Genomic DNA, 16,389 nt, shown 5'->3' on the forward strand with positions numbered 1-16,389 from the left:
TAACATCTAAAGAACACTTCTTAACAGCAATGTTTAAGTCTTGCCACAGACTTAAACAGACTGCTTGGACTGGGCCATACTCATGTGTTTGCTTTAGCTTAAGCTGCTCTGCAGCTCCTCCAAAACAACAATATTTCCTCTTGGCTGCGTTTGGCGTCTTCTCTGCTTGCCAACCTTTCCCAGTTTAAGAGGCGACCCATGTGGTGGTAGGTTTGCAGTTGTGTTGCATTTTCTGAAAAAAATCAACAATACTAAAAGCTAGTGATAAATTTAATCCCACTTTAAACTTCTTCACTAATTTCTCCTTGACCTGTCTGCTCTATTACATCATATTCATGATGATGTCGGTCACTATTATTCTCTAAAAAAGAAAAAAAGAAAAAAAAGAAAACACTGAGGCCTCAGATTTATACTGAGATTAAATTGCACATATAAAAAACTATTATCTCATTAGGAGTAAAATGTTTGTGCTGGATTTTTTTAGGGGCATCAGAAAGAAAATACAAATACAGGTCACACTTTTTAGATTTTAAAAAAAAAAAGCATTTATGGTATTGTTTATTTCAGTATCACTGCTAGGGTAAATACAGAAAAGTGAAATCAGCAATTGTCATGTGACAAAATGTGAAAAATCTCAATGGATATAAATACTTTCACAAGCACTACATGTTCAAGTAAATTAAGTTTGATCTAGTTCCCATTAAAATATATAGTTTTTCTCTCTGCATCTAGTAAATTGAGTTAGAAAAGCAGAGTTATGTAGACAAGGAGAACAAGATGTCCTGCAACAGATGGCATGGCCCCCACCGAGCCCTACTCTCAACATCATGGAGTCAATCTGGGATTATAAAAGGAGACAGAAGCAACCGAGACAGTCTAAATCCACAGGAGAACTGTGGCCAGTTCTCTGAGGTCTTTAACCTTCCAACAAAGCACCAAAAAGTTTTTATCCCAAGTTTTTCCAGCTTTTCTTTTATGGAAAATTCCTGTCATCTTTAGGAACCATACGGCTGTATGTACTTAGACTTGTTACCACACCAAAACTCCCTTTGTTTGTTCTTGTTATATCAGCAGTCATATGCAGGTGTCTGTCTTTAAAAGTATTAGTCATTAAAAAAAATAAATAAATAAAAAAAAGAAAAAAAAATCAGCAAAGAAAAGTTGCAGTCACAATTTATGGCCAAATTAGGAGATTAAACTCTTTCAAAGCAGATATCCTGGCTTGATAAATCCAGGTCCAGTAAAATCACAAGAGAAAACATGTTTTGATATTGTTCAAAGCAACTAAAGCTATTCATGCAGATCCCAAACTCTATATTACTAACTTTATAAGGCTTTTTAATACTTTGTTTTTACAAATTAAAAAAAAAGTTTAAAATGAAAAACAAATGCCTTTTACTCCTTACCTGGAACCCTCACTGCTTGTCCATTACTAAGAAAACTCTTATAACATTATAACTTAATGAACAGAAAAAACAAAATGAGCCCAAAGTCTATTTGTCATGGCAATGAAACACAGATAAAGATATTTGTTTTTTATAATTCTGTTCAACTGAATTATTTTTTGAAAATATCTAAGTCACCCTCATGGGTTTTAGAACAGTTACTGATGATTATGATGAGGTTACTGGTTTCTTCAAAGGCTAAACATGTAGCTTAAATTAGCAACAACTGTGAATCTGACACATACTACAAATATTGGAGCAGCTTTTTGGAATAATGTTATTGCACACACCCATTTCTCACCTTTTTTTTTTACTAGCAATAAATTAACAATTTTGTAATTTTTTTCAAAATCAATGAAAAAACAGCAATGACTGAGTGCTAATAGCCATTACCTTTTCAGATCCAAGTTAAACTAATAGGAACCATGTCTTGCACGTTCATATCCTCAGTGGCACTCATCGTCTGAGCACTAGAAGAGCTTTCCCCTCAAATCTGTTGTGAGTAACCAAAGCCAGCTGCTGATCTTCAGCACATTTCTATCAACTTTCAAAGCAAAATGAGAAGACTTGTGAAAATCTAAAACAGACACAGCAGAGTTTTTGCTAACTAGTTTAGCTGCCTGATTGTTTTCTGCCAACATCAACTGCTTTTTTCACAAGAAAATACTTTATTTTTTGTGTGTGTTGACTGGATCTAAAAGCTTGATGCGTAGTCTCAGAAATTGTCCCGTCACACTGCACACGCAAGTATGATCCTTATCAGAAGAATGCACCATATTTGGACAAAACGATCCTCCTCCGTTCGCTGAGGTTACTTCCTTTGTAATCTTGCAAACTGTTGTTTTGTGTTTTAGTTGCTCATAGTATTCAAACTGCCAAGAAATGACGAGCTGTGAGGCTGTCAAATGTTTAAACATCACACAGTCCTCTCACTGACATTTACCTCCCTTCCCTTCATGCTCACCCTTCCCTTCCCCGTTTCCTCCCCCAGTCAATCCACTCACACCTCTCACTGGAGTGAAAAGCTATCAGACAAAGTGGCACTTGAGAGATTGTCTAGGAAGTTTCGTCTTTGCCTGGAAATGGTGGAATGTCTGTCATGCTTCTGGATCTTGTTGGCAGCTTCTGCCACCTATTGGTCTGACAGGGAGGATTTCTGAGGATGATGTCATGCCACAGCATCCTTTTAATCAAACAGGCACATCATGAGTAAGACCTTTCATCTTTTGGACAATTTCTTTATTTTTTTTTCCCTTTCAGTAATAGGAATCTGATTACTGCTTGAAAATGCATTTAAAGTGGAGGTTTTTATTTTAAGTGGGAGAAAAAGCCAAAAATGCCACCGGAGAAGTGAGATGCTTCTTATTGACTGTTCGAAGAAGAAGCCAACCATGAAATGAAAGACTCATCATCTCGTTCGACCCATGACGGCACAAATTAAATAATGAGCGGCTCTCCAGTGATAAATTAACTGAGACATGAACTACGTTGGAAGAATTACATGAACAAACAGGAAAAACATGAACTCTATTGCAATCATCTGGCCACTTAAAGAACCGCACACCATGATGTGAAGTCGTCAGGTATGCGAGTGTTTCAAAGAGCGGTTTTCAACAGCCTTTGCACTTCTTTTGACTTGATATATTAAGCTGCTAGGTTAAAATGTGGGCGCAAGGGGCAACAGCACAAGATAATTGTTGGCAAACGCAAGGGCGCCTTAACTTTTAGTTAAGACTACAATGATGTGTCAGCTATTTTTTAAAATACTAACATGGTATTTAAAAAAAACCCTATGTTAACTAACTATGTTTAGTTTATGTTTAGTATTTTAAAAAATAGCTGACACATCATTGTTTGTAAATCTTTTAGAATGCACATGTGGATTAAATCCATTGTGAGATAATGAGATTCACCAATGGTTTTTGGCTAAAAGCCCCCCCCTTGCACAGTTATATAATTGAGCCACAACACATGTTTCATCTTACTTAGTCTTAACTAAAAGTTAAAGCATCTTGTGGTGTTGCTTCTTCTGTTGTCTTATTGAAATATTCAACCCCAGTGAGCTTTGTATTAAAAATGAAAATCTTTCCATTTCATTTCGGATTTTTGTGTTTTTTTTGGGGGGTGGGGGAGGGGTTCCTTGCAAACAAAATCAGAGATTTTCTGGTGCTAAATTAGAAATATTTGCAAGGAATCCAAAATCTGTATAAGAAAAAGTCAATTGTAGTCTTCCTTTGTTGGTCCAGTAAGTTATTGCAAGGTGTGCAAAATAATTTTCCCTCACTGCAGTGGAGAACTAAAGGTTACTACTGCTTTGCTCGTGCTTTTGCATGACGGTAAATGTAACTTTTTTGTTTATAGCCGTATTGATCATGGAGTATAACTGGTGGCAGCTGAAGTAAGGCCGAAGCAGAAGCATGAAAGAAGGAAAGGTTAGGCTAGGCTTTTTCGTTATCTGTCATTTTTACTGACAGGTTAAATAAATAAAAAATCCATGATAACCTATTTTTGCCCGTCAGTTTACGAAATGGTAACATTCACCCCTACTTCGCTGGAGAAAATTCTGTAGCATGGACTCCTATTGCACAAGTGTTCCTGTCCATAACTCTTCAATGTGCAGTCAGATCCCGGATAGCGAGATACATTGAGTTCAGGTTAGACACGTTACAAAGATGGGACTTCTTTTTTTTTTTTTGTTTTTTTTCCGATTGATCTGTGTGCAAAGTTTAATATGTGTGCTTCTCTGCACCAAATGGTAGTGTGTGGATTGTAGTCCGTCAAAATGACGTATGATATTCCGATTTTTTAGTCACAGTGTAATAATTCCAGTCAAAGATGGAAAATACGTGACTTCTGAGTAAAAGAAAGAAATACCCATCACTTTCGGGTGAGCGTTAGGAGTCACTTAAATCCAATGTTTTTGACAATTTTTGTGAAAAAAAATTGCAAAAAAAGCCACAAGTATGGATTAGTGCAAAAAAAAAAAATGTGGGTTGATTTTCGCTAAATTTCACAAATGCGGAATCACCAAAAATGGACTGTCTGAGTAGTTTAAATAAATAAAAGGTCTAAAAAAAACCCAAAAAAACAAAAACAAGACACCATTTGGTTTCCAGCTGGTTCCCTTCATGCTGTCACTCCTGTGGTTGAAACATTTGTTGCCAGCAAGCACGGGTTGCCTAGTGGTATCAAGGTTGGAAAAGGTAATGGTTCAAAAACAAAGCTACTTTCATAAAATTTTTCCTTTTAGTTTAAGGTTTGGTTTCACTGACATGTCACTCAAAGGAGCCAAGTTTAGAATTGCTGCATTTAGTGTCAAGCAACACCTCTGCCCTTCCCCTGTTTTTCACACCTGAGAAGATCTCACAGCACAGAATAAAACAAAGAGCACTACTGAGTCTGTTTGTAAGGGAGGGGAAAAAAATGCAGTCGTCATATTTTTCAGTCAGCTGACCAGCGGTGTGCAGCAACATGTTGGTGAGGGGTAGGGCCGAGTGCTGGTAAATCTAACATGTCCTAGAATATAATGACAAAAGGACTTTAAGCAGTTGGGAACCATTTGAAGATTCTGAAACCAAAACTTTTTAAAACTTTGCTTAACTCTGAAAGTCATAATAAGCTGGAATGCTGGCAGCTGTTTTTTAGATTCATAATTAGATTTACTAAGTCAATACTCCAATACTCCTCCAAGTGCTAGTTTTTGGCCATTTTTACTTTAACAAGTATGCTGCAAATACATTTATGTTTATAACGTCAAAAGCTAAAAATGCTAAAAAAAAAAAAAAAAAAAAAAAAAAAAAACACTGCAGGCACTTTAATGAAAACCAGATTTGCTTCCCACAGAACATGAAAAATGGATGAAAAGCTGGTAACTTTTAGTGAGAATTTGGAATAAAACAAAGTTTGCTTGTAAAGTGAAGAGAAACCACCTCAGCTGTAGATTCAGACGTCAAGCTGATTTAGAGTAAACGTTTCCTGAGCGGAGCTTAGCTCAGATCATACCTCCGTCCTTCTCATCCATGCACATAACTGCCAACAACTGTTTATGCAAACAATTTGGCTGTTTATTCACTGCTTGTCATTCAAACCCCAACTCTGCAAAGTTGAGCCATTTTTATCACGTGTAACCATGACTGCTACAGCTGTTCGTAGTTAGGAAATGTGACCGGCTGAAAGTGTAATGATACTTCACCACATTATTGATATTTATAAAACATGCTACACAACTCCATTTAACACTTTTCCTGTTAAGCCAGCGTGGACAGAAAATTAAAAGCACGTTTACGCGTTTCCCGTGATTTGAACTTTAAGCCTTGCAGACGCAACATCAAAACCTGAAACATCACCGTTTTGGGATGTTTCAGAAATCTGACCACCGAGAGCCGATTTCACAAATCCCTCCCAAGATACTAGTAGTAATAATAGTAGTATCTGTCTCGCATCATTCGGTCAGCATCAACAGGGTGAACTACATCAAAGACGACGATATCCTTGGAAGAGGCCCTGAAACTGAGATCAGTTTCGTTCAAATCCTCAGAACTGTGAAATTCAGAACAGCAACTTCAGTCATCGGCTTTAAACCAATGTGGCAATTTACAAATTACTTTACAGTTGGAATAGCTTCCCTGCTAGGCATACAAGCCCACACTGTCAGGATACATGATAGTGTTAAAGAGTCACATTTGATCTGTGATGACTACCTTGCACTGGTTTTGTTTAAAGACGGGCCTGCATACTTTCATCGCCTGCTGTTAGTTACAGGGAGCTGATGGATTGTCTGTCATCTCACTGCATCCTCCTCGTCTCTTCCTGTATTCTTTGTGGTTAGATTTGCAGTGGCAAGTTAAGTCTTAACATATTCCGACTCTGTATGCTTCACCAGCCCTGAATGCATTCTTCACTGACATCAGACATGCATGTGTTCATCCAAAAATAAAATCAAATAACAGGCTTAAAATGACATGGCAAAGCTATTTTGTTCTACCTACAAATGCTTTCTTAAACAACCAGGTGCAAATATTGTGCGGTTTATTTAAACAAATCAATCCTCCTTAAATCCCAGAGCGCAACTCCCAACCACAGCACTAAAGAACAACAGCAGTGAGTTGTGATTATTAGGACCACGTTATCAGCTGTCACTGCGTGACATGAATGCACACTGTGAAATTGCCCGTCTAGACTTGACGTCATATCACTATCCCCACACACACACACGCACACATGCGCGCGCACACACACACACACACACACACACACACACACACACACACTAGAGGTGCCCTTCCCACCTAATCCTTATACCTGACACCAGCCGAGTAACAAATGCTTGTGGGACAAAAGATCAGCAGATTCAAATTCTCAACATGAAGCTAATAAAACAATCACATTAAACGTTCATGAAATAAACACAATGAAAGATGCATGGCAGCTGTACATTGTTTAAAAATGAGAAAGCTAAGTTTTTTTCTTACATCGAGATCCACATTTTTGAAAAATCCAAATGTGTTCTACGAGTACAAATGTTCATAGAATGCATATAGTGTTAAAATACATAAGCACACAACCTTACACTGAGAAAAATACAGACCTCTACCTTTCAATTAGGTACATTTATTTAGCCCTGGTATTTTAAAATCACCAGTACTGCAATTATAACCTGTGTAAAATATAATAATAAACAAATAACCAAATAATTTTTGCTTAATATTTTACTTTGTCAGGCCAGTATCTATGAACTTCTAATTTGCAATGCATTACTTTCTTCTTCTATGAAGATGTCTTAGCCATTCTTCATAGGATTTAGCATACTATTCAAATAAGACAATTGAGTTTACAGTGTAAAGTTAAGGAAATTGTGACAAGAAGACATTTATTCATCAGCATATGTACATGTCTCCAGTTAGAGCAGTTAATAAGGAGTATAGCTGCTCTGATCAAAGATTTCTGACCTCCATGGCAGCCATTTCTTTTGAACCTGTTCAGTTCAGGAGCGTCAGCACTCCTGAAATGTGAATACGTCCTTGCCTCCCTAGCTGCTCTTCTTCTGCGATGTATACATTTATATTTGACTCACAAACTCTTAATTGAGATTGATTTATCAAAATATTGTTTGATTATTATGACAAATATATTTTAAACCCAGCTTAAGTGAAGATGTGAAGAAAGAATGTTGAGCTTTTATTTGAAGTTGTGTAAAATATTCACATTGTGAAATTGTTTATGGTATAATAAATTCATTTTGATTTAGTAAGCAATTTATATCCGTTTCTTATTGTTGGATCGTTACCTACGGGTATAAATGGATAACTATATGAGAGCAAAATACACATTTCTGTTATGATGCTTTCAATATGTTCTCACTTTAAAACATGCATGCTGGCACACCATATCTGGGTTCCCATGTACATATAAACAAATGGTTCTTTGCAGAGCTAATGTGGATCAAACATCTTAAACAGAGTATTTGAATAGTCTTTCAAACATCGGATTAGATTGGATTTAACATCATAGAAGCTATGAAGAGTCTAAAAACTCCAAGACAAATCAAAACAGATGTAGAGCCCAGTTAGAGTGTTTATGTCACGGATCAGGGGTGCAATGCCAGCCATTAATTTGTAGTGCTTTTAGATTGTGTCCACTATTTTATTCTATCTAAAATAAAAATAAAAAATTATGGATAATAGGTGTGACAAAAGTAAAAAAAATAAATAAAAAAAAAACACTCTCCTTTTAAAACTCAGCTTTTTCGTACCTCAGAAACCCGTCTTTCCTCAAAGTGGGTCAGGAAAAAAAAAAAAAAAAACACATTGAGGAATACTTCAGTATGAACTTCTTGTTCCTATACTCACTGAAATGCAAAACAGCATAAAATTAACCTGCCAGCTCGCTTGCTTTACAAGAATATTGTGGTACACCAAGAGTTGAGCGTCAAAATGTACAAAAACACGTCCGTTTAATCAGAAAACAGTCCGAGGAGTTCATTGTGAAAACTTTTTGAGCGTTATGCAACAGCGCCAACACTGTCCACTTCACATTTACGTCACGCACAAACGGAAAAAGAAGTGTGTGCAAAAGATGTCAACATTTATCTTCACACTGAAACTAAACCCAGCATTCAGCTCCAAATAAACAGTAGCCAGTTAAGCTGTCATACTCATGTGCATCATGTGCTTGCTCCTACTCTCTCCAATGCACACACAACAACATAAATCGCTGACATTTTTGTGCTCTGCGTTATTTACATGAGGAGGAGCACAACCGTGGATATTCAGCAGGGGGCTGGCAAACAGAAAAAGAGAACCGATTTCATCTTTCTTTGCTGTGGTGGCAGCCTATACCATCATCTCTAAATCAGAACTGTCATCCGTGGAATGAGTGTTTTGCCAACCACAATAATGTTACCACCACCAGACTAGGCTCAACCCAATCCAGGAAAACTCCTTTTGAAAACCGCCTAATGTGCTCTGTCCAAATTTGGTAGCATCCTTGTTGGTGGTCCCTGCAGTGCCTCTTTGTGTATATGCGAGTCTGAGTTTCACCCTTTCTATTCAGGAGGCTAGTTCAAGTTGAGTCTTATATAAATATGCACTGCACCTGTCATACAGTGAAAACAACACTATTTTTTTTAAACTCTGAACCAAACTAACTAATCTAATTTATCTTCCAGCTGTGGTGCTTTTCAGAGAGACCGAACTCTCTTCAGGCTTCCTTGAAAAACTGCATTTGTTTTGGTCGTGTATTTGAACCTGTATCTCCGCTTGTTAAACAGTTTCTGTGAATGCTGTACATTTCCAGGAATAACAGCGTGCAGATTGTACAACCACTTCAGAAAACCCTAACAAGGTGCAAGATGCATGTGCACACGTGCCTGTTCAGAAGGTGGGTCTTCAGTTTCTACAAAAGCTACAGACAAGATTGCATTTGTGATCACAATTTATTTATTTCAACTTTTTCAGAAAAAGAAAATCTGAATTATGACATTTTCATGCAATTCTTTTTAGTTTGGCAATATTTTTGCTTAAAACCGTCTCACTACTAGCCTCCTTCCGTCCTATAGTGCTTAGGCAGTTGAATTTTCGTATTGGTTGGATCATAAAAGCATAAAAGCACAGCCCCCCCTCAGTTGGAGTAGCAAGGGTTGCCACGGTGACTGGCAAGTATTGATCGATAGCTTTCCTTAAGAGTTAAAAATGTGCAATTTATTTGCAATGTGAACACTGAGTGGAATGGGTCCCCTCTGCTCTGACTATTGGTGAAGCGGTACTGACGAAGCAAGAGAAGCTGTCGTCCTGACCGCAGGCTAGATAAGCATTATGAGATCTTCAATCGCTTGTGTCCTTCTGAGCAAATTTTCATGTTTCATCAAAAGTTTTTGCCAATGGATTTGAGTCCTGATGGATTCAAGAAGGCTGGCGTAATGCTACTGTCTTTAGCACTGCAAGCCTTCTCAAACGCTTTGAGTAGGCTCCTCTGTCAAAGCGATGGTTGTGTTTGAAGTGACTGATGAAATTTGACGTGTTAAGTGTTAAGTGCTGTTTTTCTCCTCATGGAACTTTCTTTCCGCATTTGATACACAAAGCCAGGATATTGTCTTCCTCCAAAACCTTAGAGAAACTATACAGCCTTTATCTTTTCTGTTTACTGGCAAGCTGGACTTCATTCACATGGTGCTGGGAATCCCCAGTTTGGGAGTCATTCTGACAGACTTATGTTTATGTTTCTGTTGTTTGTGTGTACTTGTTATGTTATGTTTTTAAAAACTTATGACCAAGTTGTTTTCTGGCATGAGGGAATTTTAAAATGATTTATTTCCATTCAGAAATATATTTTCTGCAATTATATTGACGCTACTTAAACTCCCAGCATGTTTTCATAGAGGAGTGGGAGCCCTTCATTTAAAAAAAATACAAAATCACCCACACCACCGAACATGTCATCAGAGCTATTCGTTATGATATTGAACTGGTAGGAATGATGTCATAATTTCTTGATATCGGGCCGATAATTATCGTACATCCTTACTTTAAAGGCTCTGAAGGAGAATGTGTTGCTTACCTCCAAGTTCTTTTACATTTAAGATGGCATTTGGAAATGGCACTGCCTTGATGCTGAAACCTGGAAACAGAAAACATAGAACACAAAAGGTAGATTAAGATTTCCTACATAAGTATTTTGCTACATTATTTACAAATAAATAATACTAATAGAAACTCACTACATAACCAAATTGGCTGAGAAGGCTGAGTGTAGATTTTTCTAATGCAAAATGGTTTTCTCACAGACAAAAAAACAAAAACAAAAAATATATCTGAGTTATAAACAAGAACCCCCTTTTTGGTGGTCCAGAGAAGAAAGAGAGATGAAACACTAAACAGAAAAGCACTATGTTGGGTTTATTGGAGAACAGAGTTAATATCTAAAGCATTTCTCTGAGTTATGTGGTCCTTCTTTGTGGGTGTGAATGGGAAACAGAAGAGCCCAGTGAAGAAACTTAGAGAAGAAATAGATTTAACTTGACTCTTTTCAAAACAACTCAAACACATGGAGGCAGAGATGCGGGAAATCGAAGACTATGATTTTCTACAAAGCTAAATTTATTGCCAAGTTTCATTTCAGAGCAAATTACAACAGAGAGAAATATTTGAGTGAAAAGTGAGCAAAGCCACAGGAGATTTATGTCTTCATGTTTCTGCTCTTGTAAACATTGGCAGATGCAGGAGGCAACGACAGTTAACTCTTCTTTGAGAAACGTTCACTGAAATGTCTCTTTGCTAAGGTAGATAATTACCATACTTGATCTGGTGCGGGGTACCAAGCAGGAGGCACAGACAAAGGTTCAAAAACCCCAGAAAAGCAGAGACTTATTGTTATAAGCTGCACATTTGGGAGCTGCTTTATGTTTAACTTCAATGGGACAGACTAAATTTAAGATGGGACTTCTGCAACAGCTCAACGTGGCTGCTGTCAAAGACACAGGGAGGAGGAAGGGAACATCGTTGTTCCTAAGGGACTGCAATGCATATAAGGAAAGCGACGTTCACTACCAGGAAAATTATGTGCACCAAGACAAGATCCTCCTGTCTTCCTAGAAGCACATACAACACCAGCCTCCAAAGTGACTGGAGGAAAGAAACAAAGCTTGGGCTGGTGACATCCTGGCATACTCTCCTGGAACAAACACTGGGAACGTTCTTTCCCTTTGTGGAAAGCTCCCTCATCTGTTAAAAGGGAAATAAATTTCCTACAAGCATCTCCCCACCCAAACAAGACAATCTTAATATTCCATCGGTGCACTGTGATGTGCACTAAGCACATACCTGTTGTAGGAACAATGTTGTCAGTGCTCTCACCGCAGAGCCGCGAGAGCAGGCTGGTCTTCCCAGCTCCTGTCAGGCCGATGCACACCACATCATATTCTGGTCTAGGTGGTGGGGGTCCTTTACAGCACAGTGCCCGAAAACACTGAAATAAAGTACAGAAATCAAAGAATGTGAAGCAGGCAGTACACACTGAGGAGATATGGAGGTGCTGGTCTTATTGAGAGGAATAAATACTGTCAGTCTCGCCTCTTTACCATTTCATACGTTTTGGTACTGGGTGATTTGTGCGATACTTTTCTGGCTACAAAAAAACATAGCTATCAAGTCGTAGCTCCCTTTTGGGAGGTTTCATAATCTACCAATAGTACCAATTCTGACATCAGTTAATTGTAAGTTATTAAAGAATTAACTATGACGAAGAACTAATAAGCATCAATGACCGGAAAAATGAGTAGCACTGATTTCTACTTAATCAGAAAATTCTTCAAAAGAGAAATGAAAGGGGGGATATTTGAAGAACTTCCAGTACAATGAGGAGCAGCTGACAGTGAATCAGCAACAGGTTCTGGTGTGTTTTGTTTCTCTGGTTGCTAACTGTTGTATCTCAGGCCCCCTTCACTCCCAGGCCTTTTTCAGATCCCTCCCCTCAACAAAACTAAGACTGACACATAACTCTAGCCCCTTAATTTAACTTTAATCAAAAACTAGATTTATAAGTTGTCATATTTTAGATAATTTTAGAATGAGGTGTAATGCAGAAGAAGTTGGACAGGTCTTTATTTGAGCATAATAGCAACTGCACAAATAAAAAGGGTTTCAAAGTGAGGAGCTTCAGAGTGCTATTGTGTATATTTCCTTAAGCTGTGTGTGGTTACTTATGCAAGAAATGACTACCAACACTAAGCTTCAGATAATATAACTACCCGAATCACAAAAGAGGAACAATCACAAGTCAGTGCACAGCATCAGTTATTATAACTCGAAGCTACTGATCAGAAATCCGGGTGCAATGATGAACTCAGACATGAACCTTCAGAGAGACAACTGCAAAGTAATCCTATCACCTGAAGAACATTTCTTGGGTTAGAGGACTAATGTCCCAGAAGGATCTAGAGAAACTCGTTCTTATGTTTATTTACAAGTTTTCACCTAAAAATGAATCAGACAGCCACAGCTGATCAACAATCTCACTAAAACTAGGAAAATATAGCACATTATCCCAATTATAAAGTCCTTCTCTGAACTCCCTGTAGCTCAGAGAATAGACTTGGGAGAAAATATTTTTATTATTTTATAAATCTCCAAATGGATTAGCACCAAAATACATTATAGGGCTGTTGTCGTTACATCAACCTTGAAGACCACTCAAGTATTTTGGTTCAAGTCTCCTCTACCTCTCCAGAGTCAGAACCAAAAATAGAAAAGCAGAATCCAGTTTTCTGGATCAAAACTTCCAGAAAACTGAAAAACAGCCGAAACACTGAGTTCATTTAAATAAAATCTTGAAAGTCATCTGGTTTTGATTAATAATAACCCGGGCATTCATCAATATATTGTATATTTGCTAGATAAGGGAATTTTACAAAATTCCATATATTTTCTGTATGTGTATTACTTGTGTCATAATTGGTTAATGTATTATGTTTCTATGGTGTAAAGCACTTTGAACTACCTTGTTGCTGAAATGTGTTATAAACTTGACAATTTTGTCAAGGGCAGTTAAATTAAATGTTCAGTAAAAGTCATAAGGAAAATATTTACTTAATTTGTACAGATTATTATAACCTGTTGATATATACACATGAACAAACCCACCATTAAGACAGATGCAGCTAAGTGGTGGCCCAAGACGTTTTCGTCTGCGTGTTGCACCCTGTCTGACTGGGCCATTACGGTCACTGAGGGCAGACCCTGTCACTCCATGAATCACGGCCTGGGACAGAGTCCCCTGCTGTGAGACATTAGGGAGCAAACGCAATGAGAACCGTGAATGAGATCCTTAAACTTGTGTGTGAAGAGATCAGTATCCAAAACTAAAGAGAGATCTCTTTTATTAGCAAGACAGGAACCGGTCTGGACAAGGCAGAGCGCACACACACACACATACACACACACACACAGCACCCCATCCATCTTGTATATCACATTTCAGGTGGAACATCAACACGGGTTTTTTACTGCTCATGTCAGCAGATGACCTGTTCTACCAAAGACTGTAACAGGAAGAAAAACCCATAAGGGCACGTGAACTTCTGTGCACGTTAAAGCTGATGTGATGGTACTTGTGTAGTTCTATTTATTAAGGATAATTTTACCATAAATTTGTTAACATCTGTCCATCCGTCTCCAGGGCCACATAGGGATTCCGGTCTATGATCAGTAGTGACTAGAAATTAGGCAAAAAACTTAGCATGCACATCTTTACTGCGTTTGATCAGTATGATATTTTGGAAAATGCACAATCTCGATATCAGATAAATGTGGTATGCAGAAGGCGGCAACAGATCAACAGCAACCTTGTTCCAACCCTCGGTTCTTCATCATACCCCCCAAAATATCAGCACCCACAAGGGTCAGTTTTCAGGGCTGCTGTTTGATGGGGATGTGGGGAATCTGCTTCAGCAGAACCAGACGTCGGCGGAGGAACCCGACCCCCCGACTCCTCCGTGAACCCATGCGTCTGCTTAAACAGGAAACATTCTCCTGTTCCAGAGAACGGGTAAGATCAGAAACACACGCATGTCAGATGGGCGAGCACATGTACAAACTTGGTTTAATTAGGTCCTTCTACTCTGTTGGTTGCTCACCTCTTAGTGTCACCCTCTTTCCTTGCAGCTACATGTTACAGGCTTCTGTGGAAGATTAAATCAACTTCTCTGATGTCAATTCCGTGAGCCAAAAGTTAACATTAACGTGAAAAAGGGTGGTAGGCGTATAGTAAGCTATACGACTTATTTATCCACCCTCCTTCGAGTGTAAATCACAACAAAGGCAACAAAGAAGGTTGCGGCCTTACTGGCTGCGTGGGAGGAAACAGAGAGGATTTCACAACAGTAACTAAAGGAGCTTCCAGGGCCTGACCCTGGGGTCCTCATGAACACAGTGGCCCCTGTGAGAGAAAGAGATGGCAGCTCCCACCTCTGGCCTTCTTTGACAGCACAAGATTGACGAGGAGAGCTGCTCAAAAGCCTCAAAGGGGAAAAATAAATATGTCGAAAGGCTTTTGCTTACCTCAAGGCTTGCCCCTGCCCCGACACCCCCACAGTTGATGATTTGAGAGGCAGTGTGCTGTGTCACCGAGACAGAGAGCTCAAATCAGTCTGGCCCGTAACTACCCCCATAAATCTCCAAGTCATCCAGACAAACAGCTGAGATTATATGCAACGTGTACACTGCCTTGAAAAAGTACACAAACCCCTGAAGCTTTCAGATTTTTTATTTTTTATTTTTGTCCTTTCACAACCACCAATGGATTTTAATTCAGTCAACAAACTTTCAGAAGCTTTGAACATCTCGTGGAGTATTCTTAAATCATCCATATCAAAATTAAAAGAGAATACCGCTATTGCAAACCTGCCGAGACATGGCAGTCCACCTAGCTGATATGTTAGGTAAGGAGAGGCTTTATCAGAGAAGCAGTCAAGAGATCCAGTTTAACAATAGAGGAGGTGCAGAGATCCCCAGCTCATACCTCTCATTTTAGAATAAAATGAGAGGTATGCGTCCTAAATGTTCTATTTGCAGTTTGCCAACAAGTCATGTAGGGGAAACAGCAAAATGGGTGGAAGAAGGTGCTCCGCTCAGATGGGACCAAAAATAGCCTGCATTGAAAACACACTATGTGGAACGGAAATATTACACTACCCGTAAAGCCTGAAGAAACAATCTCCACCATTAAATGTGGTGTAAGCCTCCTGCTGTGGCGATGCTTTTCTTAGCTGCTCCAGAGAACCTGGTCAGAGTTGATGGGAAAACAGATAGAGCTAAATGCAAGGTAGTGCTAAAAGAAAAAAAAATGTTAACAGACTGAAAAACACTTGAAATAGAGGTTTAACATCTCCGCAGAACAACCCAAAAGTGTTGGCCAGAGCTAAAATAGAAACATTTAAACTGAAGATTGTTTTGTTTGTTTGTTTTTTGTGTCATGAGCCTAAACACTATTGAGAATCTGATGAAAGACTTAAAATGTCATGTTCATAATCAAATTAATTGAATATGAAGCATTTGGCAAGGAATAAAACCTTTCTGTGTCTAAATATGCAGTTAAATTTGCTTCAAAAGTCAAAGCTGATTAAAAGGGGAAGCCATACGTCTCATAAATGTATTTATTTTTTAAATTAAAAATACATTAAAGGTGGGGAAAAAATATATAATTTCCTTTCATTTAACAATGTGTGCACCATGTTGTTATTCTATTATGTGAAATCAAAAGAAATTAAATTTGCATTGTCAAAAGTAAACGATTTAACATAACTGAAAATCAAGTGCCTTTACTGAAGCTATTATCAAACCCTTGTAAGAGCAAGGGAGTGCAATAAAGAAGGGACAACCATGCAGCTAAAACAACTCCACATATAAAAAGTCTGCCATCCCTAGACATTATTGATTAGCTGCCTCTTGTGGAT

The 16,389-nt window shown here is 38.3% G+C and overlaps 1 protein-coding gene across 1 annotated transcript in view; it reads right to left on the bottom strand.

Moving 5' to 3' along the window:
* Nucleotides 1–16,389, bottom strand: part of LOC106964198 (ADP-ribosylation factor-like protein 15) — a 101,896-nt gene that overhangs the window by 56,685 nt on the left and 28,822 nt on the right. Inside the window, exons 2-3 of the mRNA XM_015059563.1 lie at nt 11,762–11,906; nt 10,500–10,559 (exon numbers count right to left, since the gene is read on the bottom strand). Coding sequence (XP_014915049.1) covers nt 10,500–10,559; nt 11,762–11,906 — 205 coding nt within the window. The remainder of the gene's footprint in view (nt 1–10,499; nt 10,560–11,761; nt 11,907–16,389) is intronic.

The sequence above is a fragment of the Poecilia latipinna genome, unplaced genomic scaffold (assembly GCF_001443285.1).
Source record: "Poecilia latipinna isolate Pla-1442-1.1 unplaced genomic scaffold, P_latipinna-1.0 Scaffold1638, whole genome shotgun sequence".
NCBI lineage: Eukaryota > Metazoa > Chordata > Actinopteri > Cyprinodontiformes > Poeciliidae > Poecilia > Poecilia latipinna.